General features: G+C 47.3%; 1 protein-coding gene across 2 annotated transcripts in view; it reads right to left on the reverse strand.

Annotated features, from left to right (window-relative positions):
• The window catches only part of LOC8042063 (ephrin type-B receptor 2), a 273,829-nt gene that overhangs the window by 40,902 nt on the left and 212,784 nt on the right, over positions 1-20,143 (reverse strand). For both annotated transcript variants that reach the window (XM_042291061.1, XM_040499562.2), the window contains exon 2: positions 15,830-15,909. In XM_042291061.1, coding sequence (XP_042146995.1) covers positions 15,830-15,909 — 80 coding nt within the window. The remainder of the gene's footprint in view (positions 1-15,829; positions 15,910-20,143) is intronic.

Below are 20,143 nucleotides of genomic sequence, written 5' to 3' on the forward strand. Positions count from 1 at the left end.
AAAAAAAAAAGGAACTGCCAATAGAACATATAAGGCTTGAAAGAGGAGAGAAAGTTGAGGGGACGAAGCGCCGGCGATGATACATGAATAAGTAACTGTTTTTTTATTATAATAAATAATGAAAGAAAAATTCCGTGCATTTCGCGTTAACAGTTTCCGACGCCCGGCTTTTCAAAATCCTAAAGTGGCTATTTCCGGCACGTCTCCCCGAGAGTAAATTTGTGTCACCTCGAAAGTCGGAAAAACTGAAATTCCCGAATAAAAATAAAAACGCCAGCAAATATTGAACGAAGATACACGGCTAGCACACACGTCGCGTTTTGAAAGTAACAACAAAATGTGGTTGCGCGATGTTATGCCCGATGACAGTCTCTTCTTACGCGGGAACAATACAAAAAAAAAAAAAAAAATTAAGAACAGGTAGAAAGAGAGAGAGAGTAGAGGGAAGTGGATGAGGGGGAGGGAGGCGATGCGGAATCAATTTACGACAACAAAGCAGAGACGAGAAACGCACCAAAATCAGGCGCGGGAAGAGAAAGAGAGAGAGAGGAGAAATCAAACGGGCACGCAGAATGAAATCGATAAATCATTTTGTTCCGCTACCATACTTGAGCGCCATGTGGGATATAAATCCAAACAAGGTTCGCCGAGAAAATGATTAAGAAATAAATAAGCCAAATAATTTTGAAACGTCGGCAAACAGTTGCCAGGATAGATTGGGCAGGTTCGTTTGCCGGCCCGTTTCTCCATCCCCGCCATCGCTCCTCGCTTATTTCTTCGGTTGGTCTTCCCGGTTTAAATCCATCCTTGCGAGATAATTTATTCTCGTTACAATTACTATTCCTCGGCTGTTTCGTGGGTGTGCGTCGAAAGTTAAAAAAAAAAAACGGCAACTCCTAGATTAAAGAAAACAAGTTTCTTGTTGAGTTGTTCATGCCGAGGTGTATAATGCCGCAGTAAGGGAGTTGCAGGCCGCAGTAACGTGAGTGGGTGTTGGCAGAGAGAAGCTGGAACGCTACGAATCCTCAAATTTCATTTGCCTGAATCCGGATCTCGAAAACAGAAGAAACTGACACAGAAAAAAAAAATAAAAAGAAGATAGAAGAGGTTTGTTCCGATATGTAGTAGTGCGCGGAGAAACTTCCCTTCCAACGTTCTCCTGCCGGGAGCAGTCGAGATTATTCAATTTCCGCTGCTCTCAAGAGTCATTTCTCCAATTCCCCGGTCGGCTTTCACCCTCTCTCTCTTCCTTCGAGCTTCGTTTCAAAAACTCTCTCTCTCTCACTCTTCCACGTTTCACTCAATCCCCCAGACTGCGACAGGGTTGAGTTTCTTTCGACTCCATCAAAACACGCTGAATGTTTTTTGGCTGTTTCTAAAAAGCAGTTTTCTTTTTTTCTCTCTTGTTTATAGTGCGTTTGCTAGCACGATGGAGACTGCGTGTGTGCGTGGGAGTTTCCCAATAATTGCACGGAAGATTAAAAAAAAATGTCTGCCAAAAGGAAGACGCACTTATTTCTACCACCATGAATTTTCTCGATTCCCGGATGAGGGCTTCACAAACCCGCTGCGAAGCGGCGCACTGAAAATCATTCGGCAGCGTTTCGAAATAAGCGTCAATAATGACTTAATGCTATTTTTATTTTCTTCTTTAAGTACGCGAACCTCGGCTTGTCTTTGGGGGTATTCGGGAACGGTTGTTTCTTAAAGTGTCGTTATTCGAATGTGCGTGTTCCGAACGATTTCGACAACGGGGAGTTTTGGTAGACCGCCTTGCACGCCGCCGCTGCTCGTGCGCACGCGCGACGCTAGTCTTGCCTGTGCGGTTCCGGATCTCGTAGCAGGTAGCGGAGACCGCTGCGGGACCGCAGAAACGATTTACGAAAACTCTATATCCGCAATTCCTTGTCACGAAGGTCAGCTAATAAATGAAGCTACAGAAAAGCCGAAACGAATCCTCCCAGAAGACTAGTTTTCTTGTCATTATCCTTCGTCACTCACGTTTACATGAAGGAAATGGCCCGTTTGAAGAACGGCATAACGTTGTTCTTTGTTGTTGTTGTTGTTTTTTTCGCGAAATGTGTATAGGGCAACCGTTTTCTACAAAAAAATATACAAAAAAGAGAAAAACTAACGCGCAACAGTAACGAACAATTTGTAGCGCAAAAGCATGACACGCTACATTTGGCGGACTCGTGCCCCGCTAATTTCAGCGAAAGCGTTTGCTTACTAAATTTAGCGGGGAAAATTGAATTGCAACTAATTCACCCAAGTTTTTCCGCTAAATTTAGCCGGGAAACGCTTTCGCTAAATTTATCAGGACGTAACTTCCCCCTGAATTTAGCGGAATTTTGGCGTAACTCTCGAATTTAGAAGAAACCCATAAATGAACGCCCAGCGTAGCTCGGTACCTGCTGCCCGTTCTGCGTTTCACGACTTTATCCGTAAAATTAAGATTAATTTTATCTGTCCGTCTGCCTTTGCGTGAGTGTGTGCGTGCATGTACAAACACAATATTCCTCGAGCACGCGTTGCTATACCACCTCCTTTTTCCAAACAATTCCAGGCGCGTTCCAGCGAACGCCACTGAGAACAGCGAGCGTGTGTGCTGGAGAGATTCGAGTTGCAGGTCGCGCGATCCATCCGAGCCCCATTCTCCGACGGTGCACCGCGACGGGGTCGGCATCGTTTTACTAGAGGCGGTTGCACGAACGCGGCGGGGGACTGGACGACGACGAGAAACCGCGCGCACGGCTGAGCTGGCTATCATCCGGTTTTTCGGCGCTTTGTAGCTTCGAACGGTGCAAACGAAGGAGAGAGAAACTCGGAAGGCACGCCCCGCAGGGAGCGAGTCCCAGGTTTTCTTCGATCCGGGGCACAAATTCCGAGAGGGAAAACACCGCGCACCGGAAGTCATTCGTTGAGGGAGAGAGCGGACAGGCTCCGTGACGCTGGCAGAGAAAAAAAGATGGCCACCAAAGAGGTGGAGAGGGCAAAAGAGGAAGCGGGACTAGCGGGACCACAGAAAGAAGGAAGAGGAGACGAAGGGAGGAGGGGAAGAGGGGCGGGTCAAGCGGAAGCGGAAACGGCCGGTCGTGTGGCGGAAACGGCCTCGGCTCCGTGCTGCAGTTGGCTCGCCCCGGCTCTCGTTGGCTCGTGGTGGCCGGACTCGTCGTTGTTGTTGTTTTGGCTTCGCACCCGATCGACTCGGCTCCGGTTTCCCCCCTGGCCGGTCTGGCCAGGCCACACTATGCTCCGTTTCACTTTACGGTGTACCGTGGTGGGGCGCTACGGGGCGTCCCAGCCAATCTATCGCTCCGAACGCATCACGTGATGACGCGCTCCAAGCGCCCCTGCCAGGGTCGCGTGACACTCGGGCGGCGTTGCATTGGCTCGTAGCTTCCTTCGCGGTCCATCTTGAGGGGAAACCAAATGTGGTTCGTTCGATCACGCCAACCGAACGGCCTAGCGAAGAAACAGCACGCCGTCACTTTCCCACCACCCAATCTCGATACGTTATGGTGTTTTCAGTTGTTCCTTCCGCTGAGAGACCACTGCCTTCCGAAGATGACCCACTATCAACTCCTTTCCAAATCGGTACTATTTCGATCTCATCGTTGCTGCATATCTACCGCCTCATTTCGAGTGGAGCTGGAGATCTGTCTGTGACCTTCACGATCATATCCATACTTAATTTCAGCGTAAAGGATTGGACTCGAGATTTTGCGAGGCAGAAGATCCTCCTCACCATGAGGGAGGAGGAAACAGGCAACGGTGGATAGGGTAGAAGGGGGAGAGGAGGAAGCGGGAGAAAAAGTGGAAAGCGCGAACTGGTCGTCGGTCTTTAAGTCCAGACGCAGCCGACGCTACGAGCTCATGGCACCAATCAAGCCGCGTCAAAAGCGCAAGTCACTAGGCCTTTTTTGTTTACGATTGGTTGAGCTATGATAGAAAACGTACATAAACATCACCGCGCCGTCCGATTGGTTCCATCAGCTCGTAGCGCCGGTTATGCCTGGACTTAAAAGTGAAACGAAGTATAGATTGGTGGCACTCAGGAGGCCACATGTTCGCCCGATCAATCAACCGTCATCCTTTCGTTAGGGGACTGAGCTTTTGAGTGTCCGTACCACTTGTACTTTTCACTTATGGCAAATTTCCTGGTCGTTTCGGAGCGAACAGGGATCAGCAGAGCAGATCCGAACAGATCAGCCACTCCGCACCCGGATCCCCAATGGAACATGACCGCTCCTCCGGGATCGGCGGATGCCTTCCCGTCATTCACCTTCCCGGGAATCCCCTTCCCGCGGTCCCGCATCTCGAAGCACGTGTTTTCCCAACTGCGGCGCTAACAACACGTGTTCGACGCACGAGCGAAGATAATCATGATGTGAAAGATGCGTGTCGATAAGCGATGTGCATCCGCGTAGCGCCTTTGCCTCTTCATCGGAATACTCGTGAACGGTGTCCATGTGCGTCTCGAGTTTCGGCCTCTTTTGCGGAAGTCCGAAAAGGCAGTCGAATTCATGCTGGACGTACATGCATTCCTCGTCGTCTCTGCTACTCGAGCCGCTGCAGCTGGAGGAGCTGTTCGAGCAATTTGACGACGCACTGTTATCACGCAGCAGCAGCGGTAAAACGGGCGGCACTACGCGTTTATGCCTTGATCGAAAACGTTGAAGAAGAAAAAGGGGCAAAAAGGAAGCTCCATTATCCCGCGTACGAGAGCAAAACGAAACCTCGAGGGGAGAAAATTTTGTTCCCCAGAAATATTAACGAGAGAGATCGGGAGAGAGGAACAACTAGGGAGAGGAGACGCCTACCGAATAAAGAGACGGTACGCTTTTTCTCCAAGAACCGAAGATAAAAAAGGAGGCGAAAGAAACGGAAGAGGAGAGAGGGAAAAAGGGAAGCAGTCAGGATTGGGAGCCGAGTCGAGAATCCGCAAACAAACAAACACACTGTGCACGCGAAGGACAGAAGAGCACGAGCTTACAGTAAAATAAAAGCAATAAAGTAAAGAAACAATAAAGCCAGAAGCCTATAGGAAACCTAGAAAAAGCTTCTCGGACGTAATTGGAAGGGGGAAGAACTAGAAAATGATAGAAGGAACCCGAAAAGAAGGGGGGGGGGGGAGAGAAAAGTCGATTCCAGTGTGCCGGCCGGGGCCCCGAAGGAGTCAAGAAGGACACGCACGAAGATCGGGAAGAAAATAGGGAAACAGCCGGAGAGACGGACGGGGGAAAAAGAAGGAAAGCAGACGGAGAAGGATAAACGACAATCTGGAGAGACGTAGCAAAACGAGGAGATGAGGAACGAGGAACAGAAGCCGACGGCGCCGGAAGGGCGACTTCTCCTGTGGCGGCAAAGACCACGCCAAACGGCGTAACGAGATCTCGAAACCGGAGCCAGCAAATCGTGCGCTGGGCCCCCTCTGATTACCTCCTCGTCCCCAAATAATGACGGCTGAAGGGAGAAACAGCGAGAGAGAGAGAGATAAACCTTTAGCAGAAACAAACATATTGTGGCAGGAACCGAAATTGAGGGTTCGCGAAACAAGGTGTTGCAATAAGTAAGGATAACAGGAAGATAATAAAGGAAATCACATAATTTATTTATCTGATGACACTAGTACCCCAATACACGGGGATATTAGGAGAAGGGTAGATAAAAATAAAATAAGATTGTAAAAATTAACACACGCTGGTGTAGGAAACTGCCAGGAGAATCGGAATTGGTGAGCGTTATTAATGAGGAAATTAACGCAAAAAAACAAACAGTCGTGTTTTTTTTTTTTTTTTTTTTTTTTTTTTTGTAGGCGGAAGGCGGAAGAAATTCACGTAGGCGGAACTAATCCCGTTCCAGGTTTCGAGCACTGCTGCCACGCCGCCTACGAGCTCTGGAAGTTTTCAGAAAAATCTGCATTTTAACAGGTGGCAACCAAAATCTACCCATTTCTGTAGATCATATGCAATGATCCTTTCGCAAGTTACGAGAGCAGTTGCAGAATCGCGTGCCCAAAATCAGGAGCCCCTCAGAGTAAAAAAGAAACGACCCTGTTTTGCACCGACACCAGATAGTGATGCGATGCATGCGCAAAGATGACGGCTAAGTATCGAGTAGAGTATCTGAGTTATCGCAACGACCTGCTGAAAGTCCCAAATATGGCACTTCGTTTCCCTTTTTGGAGGTCGACAGGGATGTTTGCTTTTGGATTAGGAAACGAGGGGAATTGTGCTCCTTGGCCAGCGTCACCGTGGCTCCCTCAATTCCGTCTTCGTGGCAGACGGAGGGAACGTTTCCTTCCCGCAAGTCCATCCATGATGTCCATACTGTCTCTTTCCTCTTCCCCGAGATTGGCGCAGAAGAAGAATAGGCGAAGGTTTATTATTATTAATAAGCGAGAGCATTATTAAGCTCCTCATCGCAGATTTCTCTCTATTATCAAGGTACCTGGCCTTGAATGTAGTAGGCAAGGAGAGTGTTCCCCGCTAAATTTAGCAGGAAAATTGACGCCACGTGACCTATGCATCAATTCAGTTTCCCCGCTAAATTTAGCGGGGAACCTGAATTGTTGCAGAGATCACGTGACGAATGCTATCGCAATCCATAGAGAACCAACAATAGTGGTTTCTGCCGATTTTAATTATTATTATTATTATTATTATTATTATTATTATTATTATTATCTGCAGCCGAATAAACTACTCACTGAAACGTTAGGTTCGTGTTGTCTACCCATGGCCAGTGTCGAAAAATGTTTTTTTTTTTTTTTGCTTTTGAAGATGTAAGACAATAATAACGTAAAAGGAAACGTTTACGGGAGTTATGGCCTTACAGGGCGCGAATTGAAAGCACAGAAATACATTTTCTACGCGCAGCTGCCCATATCTCCTTCGCTCCTTTCGTAGTACGCGGCACATAAGTGCGCTAATTCCATAAAACGGCGATGGCTGCATTTGTCCAGGAAAGGAACACAAACCTGAACTGCGAAGATATAGACAAAGAATAAGCTAACCGAGAAAGAGGCCCCAAAATAAAGCATACGCATCCAATGTAAGTAGAGAAGAAGGAGAAAAAAAGAAAGTGGAATCTTTAATTTGCTGAACGTTCTGAACAATCGCAGCAAGTAAAAAAGCACGGTGGGCCTGTCGGTGTACGCGAATAAAATAACACTGGGCCGAGAACCTTAAAGCTCTTGACATTGCGTCGTCTTTCTCTTCTCATTAAGTTTGGAGTAGGCGTTGCGCGCGCAAGTTCAGGCACACACGTCATGTAGTCGTGCCCCCCCCCCCCTCTTTTTTTCTAGCAAACCCGCAGAAAACACACAAACACACACACACACACACACACGCACGCACGCACGCACGGAAAGATATGGAGGGAGACAAACGAAAACGTACTCTCTACCGAATGCTTTTGAGTCTAGAGGCAGTGATGGAAGCGGCATTTGGCCTCTAGTAGGAGGCAGAAAAATTGGTCGGGGGCAGCCACTGACGCTTTTGGAGCAGATGTCAGCATCTGTTAGCACATTACTTGAAAATGAAAAAGCGATCGCATCGCTAAATGAGCTCATCTTTGATCATGATTGAGGGTTATAGGTATGGCACGATAGGAACACAAAGCCTTTTGTTTAGAAATAAGGCTCTGGCAAGAATAGATTCCATATACAAGGGCTACTAAAAACATTAATGAGAAATGAATCGTAGCGGAAAACTTCGTTCGGAATAAAGCCTCTCTCCTCCCACTTTTACGCCCGGTAGTTTATTTAGCCCGTACATATAATTTCCGTAAAATACCACGAAGAAGTAGCATATCCGCTAACATCTATCGATAAAAATGTTTCCCCCAAGTTTTACGAACATATTAAACTCGAGACTTATATTATAAACTGCAAAAATAACCACCCAAAGATTATATGAAAACCTATACTCGCGCTTTAAAGAAAACACTGCTCTTTAGAGGCGTTGGAGCCAGAGGGAAGTCAAAGTTCCTTACTTTTTCGATCGACTCCTACTTTGACTACCGTAGTTATGCAAAAATAAACCCGCGTTTTTCTTTTTCTTGGCACGTTTCTTTTCCATTAGTGATCAAGCTACAATCAAGACAAAGGAAGGTAGACCTACAATAGTAGCGAGCATAATTTCCGAGCCTATACCGCGCCAACCCGGGCGCTCCCCCGTGTCAACCGCTGCTCCTAACACTCCGGTGCAAAGCGGTGAAGCTCGACGCGCGCACGCTGGGGAGAGGCGGCTCGGAGGCATGCGGCAGACGCGGTAATCGGGTGATCCTATCGGGAGTACAAGACCCTGGTTGTGTCTTAACAGAGTAGCCGCCATTCTACCATTTGTAATGTTTTCTCCCGGCTCCTGACATCGACGACATCGTCTGGAAATTTAAACAATGTAGGCGATGAGACCTCCAAGGGATCAACCGGCCAGCACGGTTGACGAGCAATCTCTGTACACATGGTTTCAGCTTAACTTAAAGCGCAGCCGACGCTACGACACAATGGGAGCAACCAAACAGCGTCAAAGTGCCACATCGTGAAATTTGTCCATCTTCTTGTACGTGTTCTTTCATCGACTAAAGCCATCAACTGCGGCGAGTGTACCGTGACTTGCGCTTTTAGTATGCGCGTTCACGGTTCTAGGTGTTCGAGCCTTCGACTGTGCTCTAGCCTAAGATGAAACAAAACTATACGATGAATAGAGATGCTGTAAAATACACATTTGAACCATTTTTGTTTCCTCTTTTCTAAATATTGAAGTCGACCAACAATAAAATATTATTATTTTTTTTTTTTTTAAGCCCATCTGGACACAGGTTGTTTCGCGATTTTAAGCAAAAATGGCCCTTCGGCGAAAGATGTAGCACACTTTCGTTCATGGTACAATTTGGCGGGAATGGCGCAGCACTTCCATCACTGTAAAGGGGAAAAACAAGGGGGGCCTAGAAACCGATGAGGAAGAGACGGGGAAGAGCGGCGCCCGGAAACTTTCCGGGCGAGTTACTTGAACCGGAAGCTATACACTGTATGCTAATCTTCCCCCACACTGCTTGTCGCCGGCGCTTGCCGCCGCCCGCGTAGCGCGGCCGGATATGTCGTCATCATCCGCGATATAAATCGCGCCTGTCCCCGTCCCCCGCCACCCCTTCTCTAAAATACACGGTCGTCCAGCGGGGTTCAGGCGGGCGGGCACGGCGTGGCAGCATATCCTGCAGCCGAGCAAATCTGCCGGCGCTCCCTCCCCGATCACCCGGCGATCCTTTTTCACCCGGTCGGGAAGGCAATAAAACCGGGATTTTTATGGCCGTCACGCTCCCCACTAATGGCGTTGCCGATAAGCTCGAGTTGCGTGAGTCGTCACAGCGTCCGTCGCGACGCGACGCAACTCGGCTCCATCAAATTCGGCACGGCGCGCGAGGAGCGTTGCCGCCGACCAATCAGAAAACAGAGACCTGCGATTGACGTCATCGTTTTGGGGCAGAGCCGTGTATAAAGAGGATGAAAAGGACACAATGAGCACGGCTTGTCTTCTAGGTGGTCGAGAGACGATTCGGGTGACAACGGCGCAGTGACGTACAAAGGTGGAAGAGAATGTGTTGGGTGTATGCTGGGGGAAAGCGAGAAGCCTCTCGGTCTCAATGGGCGTCTGGTGTCTTGCCTGTCACCCATTGCAGAACGACAGCCACCCTGGGGGTCTTTAACGTGCATTACGCAGTATACAGGCTCCGATCGAGAAAGGTAAACCGCATAAATAAGCTACGCATCGCAGAAAGCTGGAACTTCGTGAGAATGCGTGTGGCGCTATAGCGGTGGTGATAGAACGCGAAAGTTGGAGAGCATGGACGTTGCCTGGATCGTAAGATACGAAAGAAAAACGATTTTTCCTTTTCGAGCCGACGCCCACCTAAGCCTAACAATATTAAACAAAACCCGTAGCCTTTGTTTCAGTGAGAAGACTGGCCATTTCAAAAGACGATACTATTTTCTTTCATGGTGACACGCTTTTTTTGTATCATTGACATAATAGATACAGGCACCGACAATCTCAAAATTTGATTTGATAAAAATTACGTTTACGTGGAAGTCAGTTCGTATATAATTTTTTCGTTTTGTTTTTCTTGGGTATCTTTTAAATGCAACGTCGTGTGCTCAAACTTTCCCATTTCATCATCACCGCTAGCGTCACATTTTCACGGAGTTTCAGCTTTCTACGAAGCGTATATTTTATTTATCCGGATAAAAAAGCCGGGTTTACTTTCTTCAATCGGTCCCTATATGCAGTCACACGCAATCGCACGCCGGTACGATGCTCTATACCATATCGAAACGGGAATTAATAAAGATTGAAACCAGGACCCCTGTGTTCTGCAGCGGTAGCTTCCGCTCCACGTATCTCCGTGCTGGGATGCCTTAATTGATTAACGCACTAGGCCACCGATACACTCTCGAGAAAGGCTGAAAAGGCCGCGTCCTCACGCGACGTGCGCGCCCCAAAGTTTTCCGAAATTGACCAGCACCCCCCGAAACTTAGGGAAGGCCTGTGCGCTCGAATTTCGACGCCACCGCGCCGCGATCGCGGCTCGACTAATCAAATATTTTAAAGCATGAAATGGCTTTTTATTGTAGTTGCCTTATCATTTGGCGTTCAAAAAGCGCTAGAAAAAAAGCGTTTTCAAAACGGCATCGATTTCGCTTCTCGACCCAACTGCGTCGTGGCGACATGTCAAGACCACGCTTCCACGTCGCGTGTCAGCAGCTAAAATCTGAACGTATCCCCTAACACGCCGAATGCCGTAACGACACGATCAAGGCGATTGGCGAATCTTACGGGACAAAACTGGGAAGGGGAGCGGAATTTCGATTCCCCTTGCTTCCGTTAAAAACATATCAATGGCGCATAAAAACTTTTAGTTTCTTACCAGGACTCGAAAAAGGGCGATTTTGGTGCACCGATGACCACCCCTATGCGGTGAATTACCATTTCTTTCGCGATCTATTTGAAGTAGATTGCATCCATCCACTTGATAGACGCCACAGTGCGTCAAACACGGCGCACTGTTCAATATGCCGAGTGAGTCCTATAAAAGTAAAAGCACAATACGGCTTCTAGCCTGCAATAAAAACAAAATAGACATTACTTCGTAGTTACGGGCCCTTTAAATACAATTCTACGACGCTGCTTTCTGTAAGTATTGTTTTCTCGATTCTGTTTCCCATTGTATGCTTCTGGAGAGACGGTTTCCTTCGAGATCCCTTTGTAAACGCGCAAAAGATCGATGAAAGGACTCGCTCGAAACGAAGCCGTTCGTAACGTGGCACACGCGTTAATAACTTTTTAAGATGGAAGCTTGGGCAAGTTGGTGAGAGTTCATATTAGTAGCAACCGCACTTTATAAACAAGGAGCAGAAAAGAACACACATAGAAAGACAAGAAACAAATAAATAAAGACAAACACAGCGCTGTGTTTATCTATGTGTCCTCTCATTTTGTCCTTGTTTATAAGGCGCTGTTGCTATAATACATGTGAATACTTTTTCGTAAAAGTAAACTTTAAATCAGAACAAATAATATCGTTCCAGTACAAAGGAACATTTACTTTTAGCAAAAAAAAAAAAAAGTAATGCAATTACAAAATAACAATTTTCAACGTGGCTAATTTCGTTTCCAAAGCAGGAAAGAAAGTCCAAAGAACTCAAAGAACCAGGGCGAGTAATTCTCTCAATAAGAGAGAAAGGAAGGCCTGAAACAGCGAAACTGCAGACGCAGTCGCAAGGAATATGGGCTGGATGACCTCTGTTCTAGGAGTTGTGCTTAAAAGAAATGAAAAATATTGCGCCGTATATGTTATTTCTTTTATATAACCCGCATCTCATTCGCGCTGTCGAAAGCAAGCAAAGCCGAAGGCAAAGCGACAGTCGAAAATTCAGAACCCAGATCCTCAACAGAAGTAAACAGCAGCTACGCAAAGTTGTCCAAGATGAGATAAGGGTCACGCAGAATGTAGGATCGATTCTCAAATTCTACGTGGGCCACGAGCCAAAAAAAAAAAAAAAAGAACTTAGAATAGGGATAAAAAGAAAAACAACGACACTGAATTCTTATTATTATTTGTTTTTCTTCTTCTAAAGAATGCTTCGAAGTTAGGCACCCGCGTACGCGAAAGTGCGCGACGTCGACCGGAAACACGCGCCGTGAGATTTCTTCTTGTTTTATACGCAGCGGTGTATAAAAAGGCGAATTTCACCGTCGACGTCAAAGCCACGCGAAGTTATTTTGTTTTTCTCTCGATTTGTTCCGTTTTCTTTCGCTTCGATTCTCAAAACTTAAAACCGCAAAATTTAAAAAAAAAAAAAAAACACGAAGAATTGAGAAAAGACTGGAACTCTCTCGAGTTCGCAATCTCTTTGTTTAAATTTCTTTTTTTTTTTTTTTTATTTATGGCAATGGCTGACGCTGCTTTCGTCAACGTTTTCTCATAGACCACATTCGGCATATCCATGTTTGTTTGCTTTCTTACACCTCGCTGAACGACAACGCCACCAACGACAATCTTAAGGCGAGTAAACTGGTTTGTTTGTTTCTGCAAGTTTGCAGTCGCGCAGAACGAGACGGCGCACAGAAAAAGCGCGGGGAAAGAAAAAAAAAAAAGGACACGAAAACACGAAAACAAGAACAAGAAGCAGACGGCAGAAGATCGAGGAGTTTTCGCAGATTTACCAGCAAACAACTAACCGACAAACAAACGAAGGTACACCGATTTTTTCTGTTTTTTTTTCTGCAATGAATGAACACAATGAGAAGGGCCCGCGCGGACGCAACCTGAAATCTAAAGCAGGAAAGAACAAAGGAAAAGGGAAGCCTTAATTCGAAGGAATTAGAATTTGCATCAAAGAGGCGTACCGACGCCAGATGTTCGTCTGCGTTCAGCGTGCCACCGCCATGATGGGGCTTCTGCCCCGCAATTTGCCTGTCCGCAACCACGCGCGTTCCCTCACTCCCCTCTCCCTCTTACACCTTTACAACAGCACCGTTTTTATTTATCCTTTCTTAGCCCCTCAACTTTGTAGGTACGCTCACTTGGTAAATTTTTTTTTGCTTTTTTTGCTTTTTTGGCAAATGAAGAGTTGCCCCGTGCATGCCTTTAAACGTTCTCTCTCCGGGACGCGCAGATGTTTGCGTTCGCACGCAGGCAAGCAGCGCCCGTGTATAGACTGACGTGTCTATCGCGTATTTCGTCACAAACGTGAAGATTGTCTTCGATTTCGATCTGTCGGGGATTTGCGTATGACGCAACAGCTTCTAGAAACACGGATTCGAAGCGATTGGTTCGATCAAACGATTATCCTTCGGTTTCCATACAATGACTCTGCGCGCACCTGCCTGTTGTTTCGTAAGTCAAGCTGGTTGGCCCCCTCGACAGATAAATACAAATTACTCGCTAAAAAAAAAAAAAAAAACACCGATAAATGCGCATTAAATGTAATCTCGACGGACTTACGAAAATAATAGATAAAACAATGTCTGTCTAGCATTCGGAATTTCGCCTTATTTTAAGTCTGGTAGGCATGGGTTGCAGGGACGTTAGACTAGCTTTTATTATGGTGGCCTTGCGGCTGAGTGTGCTACGCATGTATACATTGCAGAAGACATATCTCACCACCGAATTAGCAGTTTCTCGGAAAGAACAAGTCGAACTGTAGGAATTCGTAAACACCTATCAGCGAAACGTTCCCTCTCCGAGGATGTAGAGTCGCTGAAGCAACCAATCGGCTCGCTATATTCGTGCTTATGCGCTTTCGCTTCCCTCTAGGCCACGCTGTGTGTTTGTTTACATTATTTTTCACAGAGTTCACGACCTGAATTCGTGTTCATGCAGAATAAGCACCGATAAAACCCGATTTTATTAAAGGGAAGCAGAAACACTTCTTGAATGACACGAGTTAGAGGTGAATTCTGGCGTATTTTTATCTCGTGAATCTTAATATAATATTCGTTTTCTCCGGAGACATATCTAAACGCGAGAAAACGCGAAAAACCTCCGACCGGTCGTGACGTCATACTAGGATCTTTGGGCCGCCAAGCGCGTGTCGCTCGTGTGCGCGGCGCGTGCAATTGCAAGCTTGCCAGGTGCATTGCCCCGCACTGACACCAGTCGTGACGTCTCTTTCTGACCTTTTTGAAAATAGCGAGAGTGCGCGTGCATAGCTTTGATGGGCGCTGAAGATGCGCGAGAGCAGAGATTCACTCCCGGTGTGACGTCACGCTCCCGGAAGGAGGGGCTTCGGCGGTGCTTTAAAAATAATTTCTGCAGCCTCCGTGCACCAAATGTAAAACTAATCTCGATATTCATGATCCTGGAGGCCGAATGAAGGCCATTGAAGTATTTTCTCGCAAATACAGAAACGCTTCAGTTTCCCTTTAAAGTGATGAATACCGAAAATCGCAAATACTAAAAATAAGGTGTAAAAAATGGGGGATCCGGACGTTTCGGTGTTGGACGTTTCAATGTAGGGCGTTTCGAGGAGGTCTTTTCGGTGCACGGACATTTCGGTGCACGGACTTTTCGGTGTGGGACTTTTGGGTGTGCGGACTTTTCGGTGCACGGACTTTTCGTGCACCGAAAGCATTATTAAGCATCATTTCAGGCAGAAGTGATTTTCTTCTAATCTTGTAAATTTGTAGGCTCGGTCATCTATTTACGGTCACTTACTCATATACGATATAAGTGACTTTGTTAGGCGCAGCACCATCCTGCGGGAGGACTGGATACGTTGGACGTTATGTTTATTTCACCGGTGCCTCTTTTCCAACGTAACTAGCCGCATCACATAGTACTTACGCGTTGGGTCGATACAAGCGTTCTCGGCGCCTTCTCTAAAGGAGTGGGTTTTATTATTGGTAATGTGTGTAGGAAAGGCTCCAACAGCAAGAAGCTTGAGATTGTTGAAAATTACTCTCAAGACATGTGATGCGACAGTGCGTACGTTGGAAAAGAGACACCGACAAACGAAGCATAACGTCCAACGCCTCCAATCCTCACGCAGGATGGTACTGCGCCTAACAAAGTCACCTAGGTGGTATATCAGTAAGTAGCCGTAAACAAATGACCAAGTCTAAAAAACTATAAAATGAGAAAAAATAAATTTTTACCTAAATAGTGCTTATTACGTTTAAAAAAAACTAAAAAAAAAAAAAACTTGAAAAAAAAAAAAAAAACTCGTGATTTTGATGTTTTATGCACCGAAATGTCCGTGCACCGAAACGTCCGCGCACCGAAAAATCCCACACCGAAAAGTCCATGCACCGAAACGTCCTACACCGAAAAGTCCTAAACCCCCCCCCCCCCCCCCCCCAAAAAAAAAAAAAAAGACTTTTTTGTGAAGGAACGTCCCAACCACGTTAGGGTCACTCGATGACCATTCGAATGTACTACCAGCAAACGCTATCGGAACGGGATGAAACGCGAACGCCAGAACGTGTGGAGCTGCGACCAATGTCTGCTTTCTCTGATCTTTTTTTTTTTCTTTGATGCGCAGACCCATGCAGCCCGCCTTTCCACTGCACAGTTTTATCGGCTCCACATAGCGCATCATCTAGCGAAGGCCACGCAACTCTCAGCACGAATATTCCTGAGGGGCATGGTTGTTCCGGTTCCACTGTGCACATCATCTTAGCGGAAGGCGTTTTATCGGGCGATCTCTCAACAAATGGTGGCCTGTTCACTTAACGGCCGTGCCACCGAACGAAGTCGTCGCGAACCGGTCGGTTTTTATGCACGACATCCGAGAAGCACTTCATATATGGACCAGGGAACTTACCCCCGGTGTTCTCGCCTGTGGACCGTAAGGATACCGCGTCCAGTTCAGGATGCTTTCTGTCGTTGTGTCCAGGAGAACGACTGCAAAGAAACGAGAAATACCGACGTGGTTTTATAATCACATCCCATTTAGATAGTACCGGTGTCCTCCTACGAAAGGAGCAACCACTGAACACTCCGAAAAGCGTCACAATACAAAAAATGCGGCGTTCGCGTTTTGTCTGGTCGTACAAGCGCCGTCCGTAAGGTTCGAAGTGACTTCGAGATACCACGTTTTGCAGCTACGAACTTTTGAAAGTACAACTTTGACATTGGAGACGATTCAACTACGTGCAGTTTATGGTGCTGCACATTACTTACGAACCAGCGACGAAACTACTCGCGTTGCACAACACCAAACGACATTAATTTTCAATAAACCCGAGACCTACGAGCCAGACGCCAAAGTATAACCGAGAAATACAGTAACCCACCGCAAGAAGCGGGACGCGCCCGTCTTCTTGACAGTTTCAGAGACCACCCGGCAGGCGTAACAAGATAGCGCGATGAAGTGGAAACAGCAACTCCAAGTTGCTTTTTTCGTACGATCGTACGAAGTGGTTCGGTTCGCCGTGGGCGTTCGGCAAATTCAGACGGTGAACGAAACAAACAGAAAGAAGGAAAGGCGAACTCAAATTTAAATGGCGCGAGCGCGTTCTTTCGTTGCCGTCGAATTTGCTCCTCCACGGTGCCAGACCGCATTACGTGCTACGGTGTCGCACACCGCGCAGTGCGTAACACAGCGGCGGGCGGGTCCCCCCTCCGCCGCCGCCTCAGGCGTGGTTCCGCGCGGGCTGTCAAAAATACTCCGCACTCCAGTTTATCAGTCGCCGAGCGTATGCGGGTCGCGACATCGCTGCGGAAACATCATCTGCATATTTCCCTCATTTCGGCCCCAAAAACGCGAGCAGAAACTCGGCGGCTGTCTCCTCGCCCTCCCTTTCCGTGGCGGCCTGTCTTCTCTCTCCAGCCTTCATCTACCGCCTTTCTCGCGTTCCTCCGAGCAGCTTAATGATAAAACGCGTCATCGCGAAAGTGGAACGGAGAAAAGAAAGGCGGATAGAAAGACCGGGGAGGGAATGGCGCTCCTGCCTCCGTCGTCGTCAGGAAAGATTCGGTAATTTCGCAAACTCGGCCATGCAAGCTCAGCGAAAGGCACCCGTTGCGTCACTTTCGCGGGCCAGCGTCGTTTTAATGGGAAGCGTTCTTCTTCGTCTCCTCCGCGGAAAAGCGCTGCGCTGCGACGAACCAAACACTTCGCTCTACTCAGGAAGAAAACGTGCGCCGCGTTTCGACCAACGACGGAGGGCGGGGAAAAAAAGCTTTTTGACGAGATCGAACCCGCGGGCGCGTGTGAGCCAAAAAAAAAAAAAAAAAAGAAACAGGCGAGACGGATATATTCGTTCATTTTTTTCCTCGATTAAAGTGTCAATTTCGGGATATGGTGCGCTATCGCGCTTCCGGCGTGAAACTAGTTCTCTATAGACCGCGCCCTTCGTGATCTAAACTTTTTTTTTTTTTTTCGAAGAAGCCGAGAACAAATTACGAAGGTGTTTAAAAATTCTCGCAACAAAAAGTGTAACAAAGAGGAAGGTAGAATATAGGAAGGGGGGGGGGGGGGGTTGAAAACGGAGATTATATTTTCGCGCTGCCATAAATATCCTGGTACCGGGCGAATATTCATGGGCGTGGAAACGCCACTGCAAGGGCCTAACCGATGGAGAAGCGCTTTGCATGTCACGGCTCTTGCGGAAGTTGCGGCGCAGAAGCCACAGAAACCCTGGCCCCACCTCCCTTGTTACTGTTCATTTTATTTATTATATTTTATCTATAAACACCGAGGAAAGGAAGTTTGTAACTTTAGCCAACTTTAGCTTCGTAAAACCGAGGCCTAACCCTACATCAATAGGCAAAAGTTAAAAATAAAGCAGGCCCAGGATTACGTAAGGTGACCACGTCACGTGCCCCCGCGAACAAAGCGGGAGCTGAATGACAAAGTGTCAACCTCACCACTCGGCATATTTCTTTTAGCCGCTTTTTTCTTTCCCCCTTTTTGACAATCATTCAGTCAGGGTATACGCACCAAATACGCATATGTGCGAGTGTGCGGTGCTCCCGATGGCGGCACAATAAAGAGTGCGGCTCGGGTGTGCGTGCGCGGCCGATGTGCGAGCGGAGGCAGAGAAACCGCTCGCGCTTGGCGTATTGCAGGGAAGCGCTTATCAAGTATACCCTTTTGCGTACTCTCATTCATAATTTTTACAGCAAAAACTATTTCCTCGGCCGTCGTATGACGACACAAGCCAATTTCGGCTTGCGTACCAATGGAGATGTACGCGAATACAGCCAGGGAATAAGAGAAGGGCATTCTTCTCACGGAGAGGTGGACGCAAAATAATATGGCTTTTGCAATTTACGTGAAAAGCTGCGAAACGAACACAAAATACGCCCCTGCCAGCAACGCCACAAAAAGCTTCGCACAGAAAACAAGTCGAGATGGCGTTTTCCACGCAACGCATGAATACCAATAAAATTGATCAGTGCTGATTCTTGGGCGAGTTGGTGCTGAAACTTTGAGGACATGGTAGCTCTTTTTGACACGGCGTGGGCGCTGTAAATATAGCGCACCGTGTTGTCCTGTTCTCCCCTCTTGTCCGTGTTAAAAAGCGCGAGATTCCCAATAAATCGCGAGAAAAATAATAATCCAACGAACATTTCTATTCTTTATACACGCCTACAGGGGAAAAAAATCCAAACACCTACTGGCACATAAAGGTAAACAAGGAAGTCGCTCGTGTCAGCAGCTCGGTGGGGGCAACATACGGTGTAAATTAAAAAATTTACACAGCGGCGACTCCCGTCGCCGTACCTGTCTCCTGGCTCTAGACGCAGCTCAGCGTATGTTTCGTAATGTGCTACACGACAAATAAACAGACGCACTGGTTGGTAATGCAACAGCCCTAAAACTCAAGCAACAAAAGCATCGCACAAACAAAACAAAAACAAAAGAAGGACGACGTCCCATTGTTTCTAATCTCAGATTCCCCGGCCGCAGCGCGCCACGAAGAAAGCCTCTGCAGTTTATGCCTATTTAAGCTCTCTGCCGCCTGAACGACGAAAAGGAAACGTAAAGGAAAACTAAGGGCGGGAGAGATAGAAAGAGAGAGAGGAAAACAAAAAAGATTCAGAGAGAGAAATTAAGGGACGCGAGAGGAACGCACACAAACACAGACATAAACACATAGGCCGCACGCAACGCACATTGCGAATAGAAAGGGGGGAAAAATACGCGCCTAGAATAAAAAACAAAAAATATTTTCCTCTTCTAGTTTTACTTAGAGAGTTCCGCAGCTTTAGAGAAACGCCGCCCAAAGCTTTCGCGGCGCAGGAATTTATCATCCGTAAACGAGAGGTCGGTCAAAAGCGCCAGTTACTTCTTTTCTTCGCCAGCTCCCTTTTTCTTTTTTCCTTTTTGCCTCCGCGTGCGCTGCTGTTTATTTTCCACTTCGCCATCTTACCCTCCCCCCTCCTTCTCAGCTTTCTCCCTCTTGACCATTTTCTTGCTCGCCAAGTTTTATATCTGCGAACGTGAGTTGCCGCCGGCCGTCCGCTGATGCCTTGGCTTCCCGTCGTCGGCTAATGTCTGTCCCCCTCTCTCTCTCTTTCTCGCTGCCCAATAGGAGCGAGGGTACGTCGTCGTCTAATTGAAGCGCCACCTAATGTAACGCCCAAATTGGTCGGTTTCTTTCGTAGAAACAAAATTGGGAAGTGACCCAACCGCGCCGATCCATGCAGCGTGCCGTGCTCGTCGAATTCTTACGTTTGAGAGTACGCGGCCAACAGGTGAGCATTTTCTGATACACCTGCTGGAATGAGTCCGTCGAGAAAAGCGATTTGTACGAGAAGTCACGACCATCGAGCTTGGTAGCAGCGAATGAATCGGTGCGGCATCGCAGTCTTCCTAATTCTTCCCTTTTCTCAAGAAGCAGAAAATCGGCCTCGCTCAGCAGGTGGGCATCTTCGCGCTCTCGTGAACAAACACGCTCATCTTTGACTTGTACGTCGCAGCTCGAGAGCTTATTCTGAGTGTGCGAGTGGCAGTCCATGAGCAATAGCGAGGAGAGATTATGTTCTCCCGGTCCTAATCCTAACTTGCACTGGCATAACACATGTGGTACCTCTGTATAAACGACTCAGAAATAAACCCTTAAAAAAAAAAAAAAATCGAGCAACATTGGTGGTCGCCATTTCTGGGGCACGAAAAGCTCGTGACTGA

This window comes from Ixodes scapularis, unplaced genomic scaffold (genome assembly GCF_016920785.2).
Source record: "Ixodes scapularis isolate PalLabHiFi unplaced genomic scaffold, ASM1692078v2 PGA_scaffold1__304_contigs__length_218370807, whole genome shotgun sequence".
NCBI classification, from domain to species: domain Eukaryota; kingdom Metazoa; phylum Arthropoda; class Arachnida; order Ixodida; family Ixodidae; genus Ixodes; species Ixodes scapularis.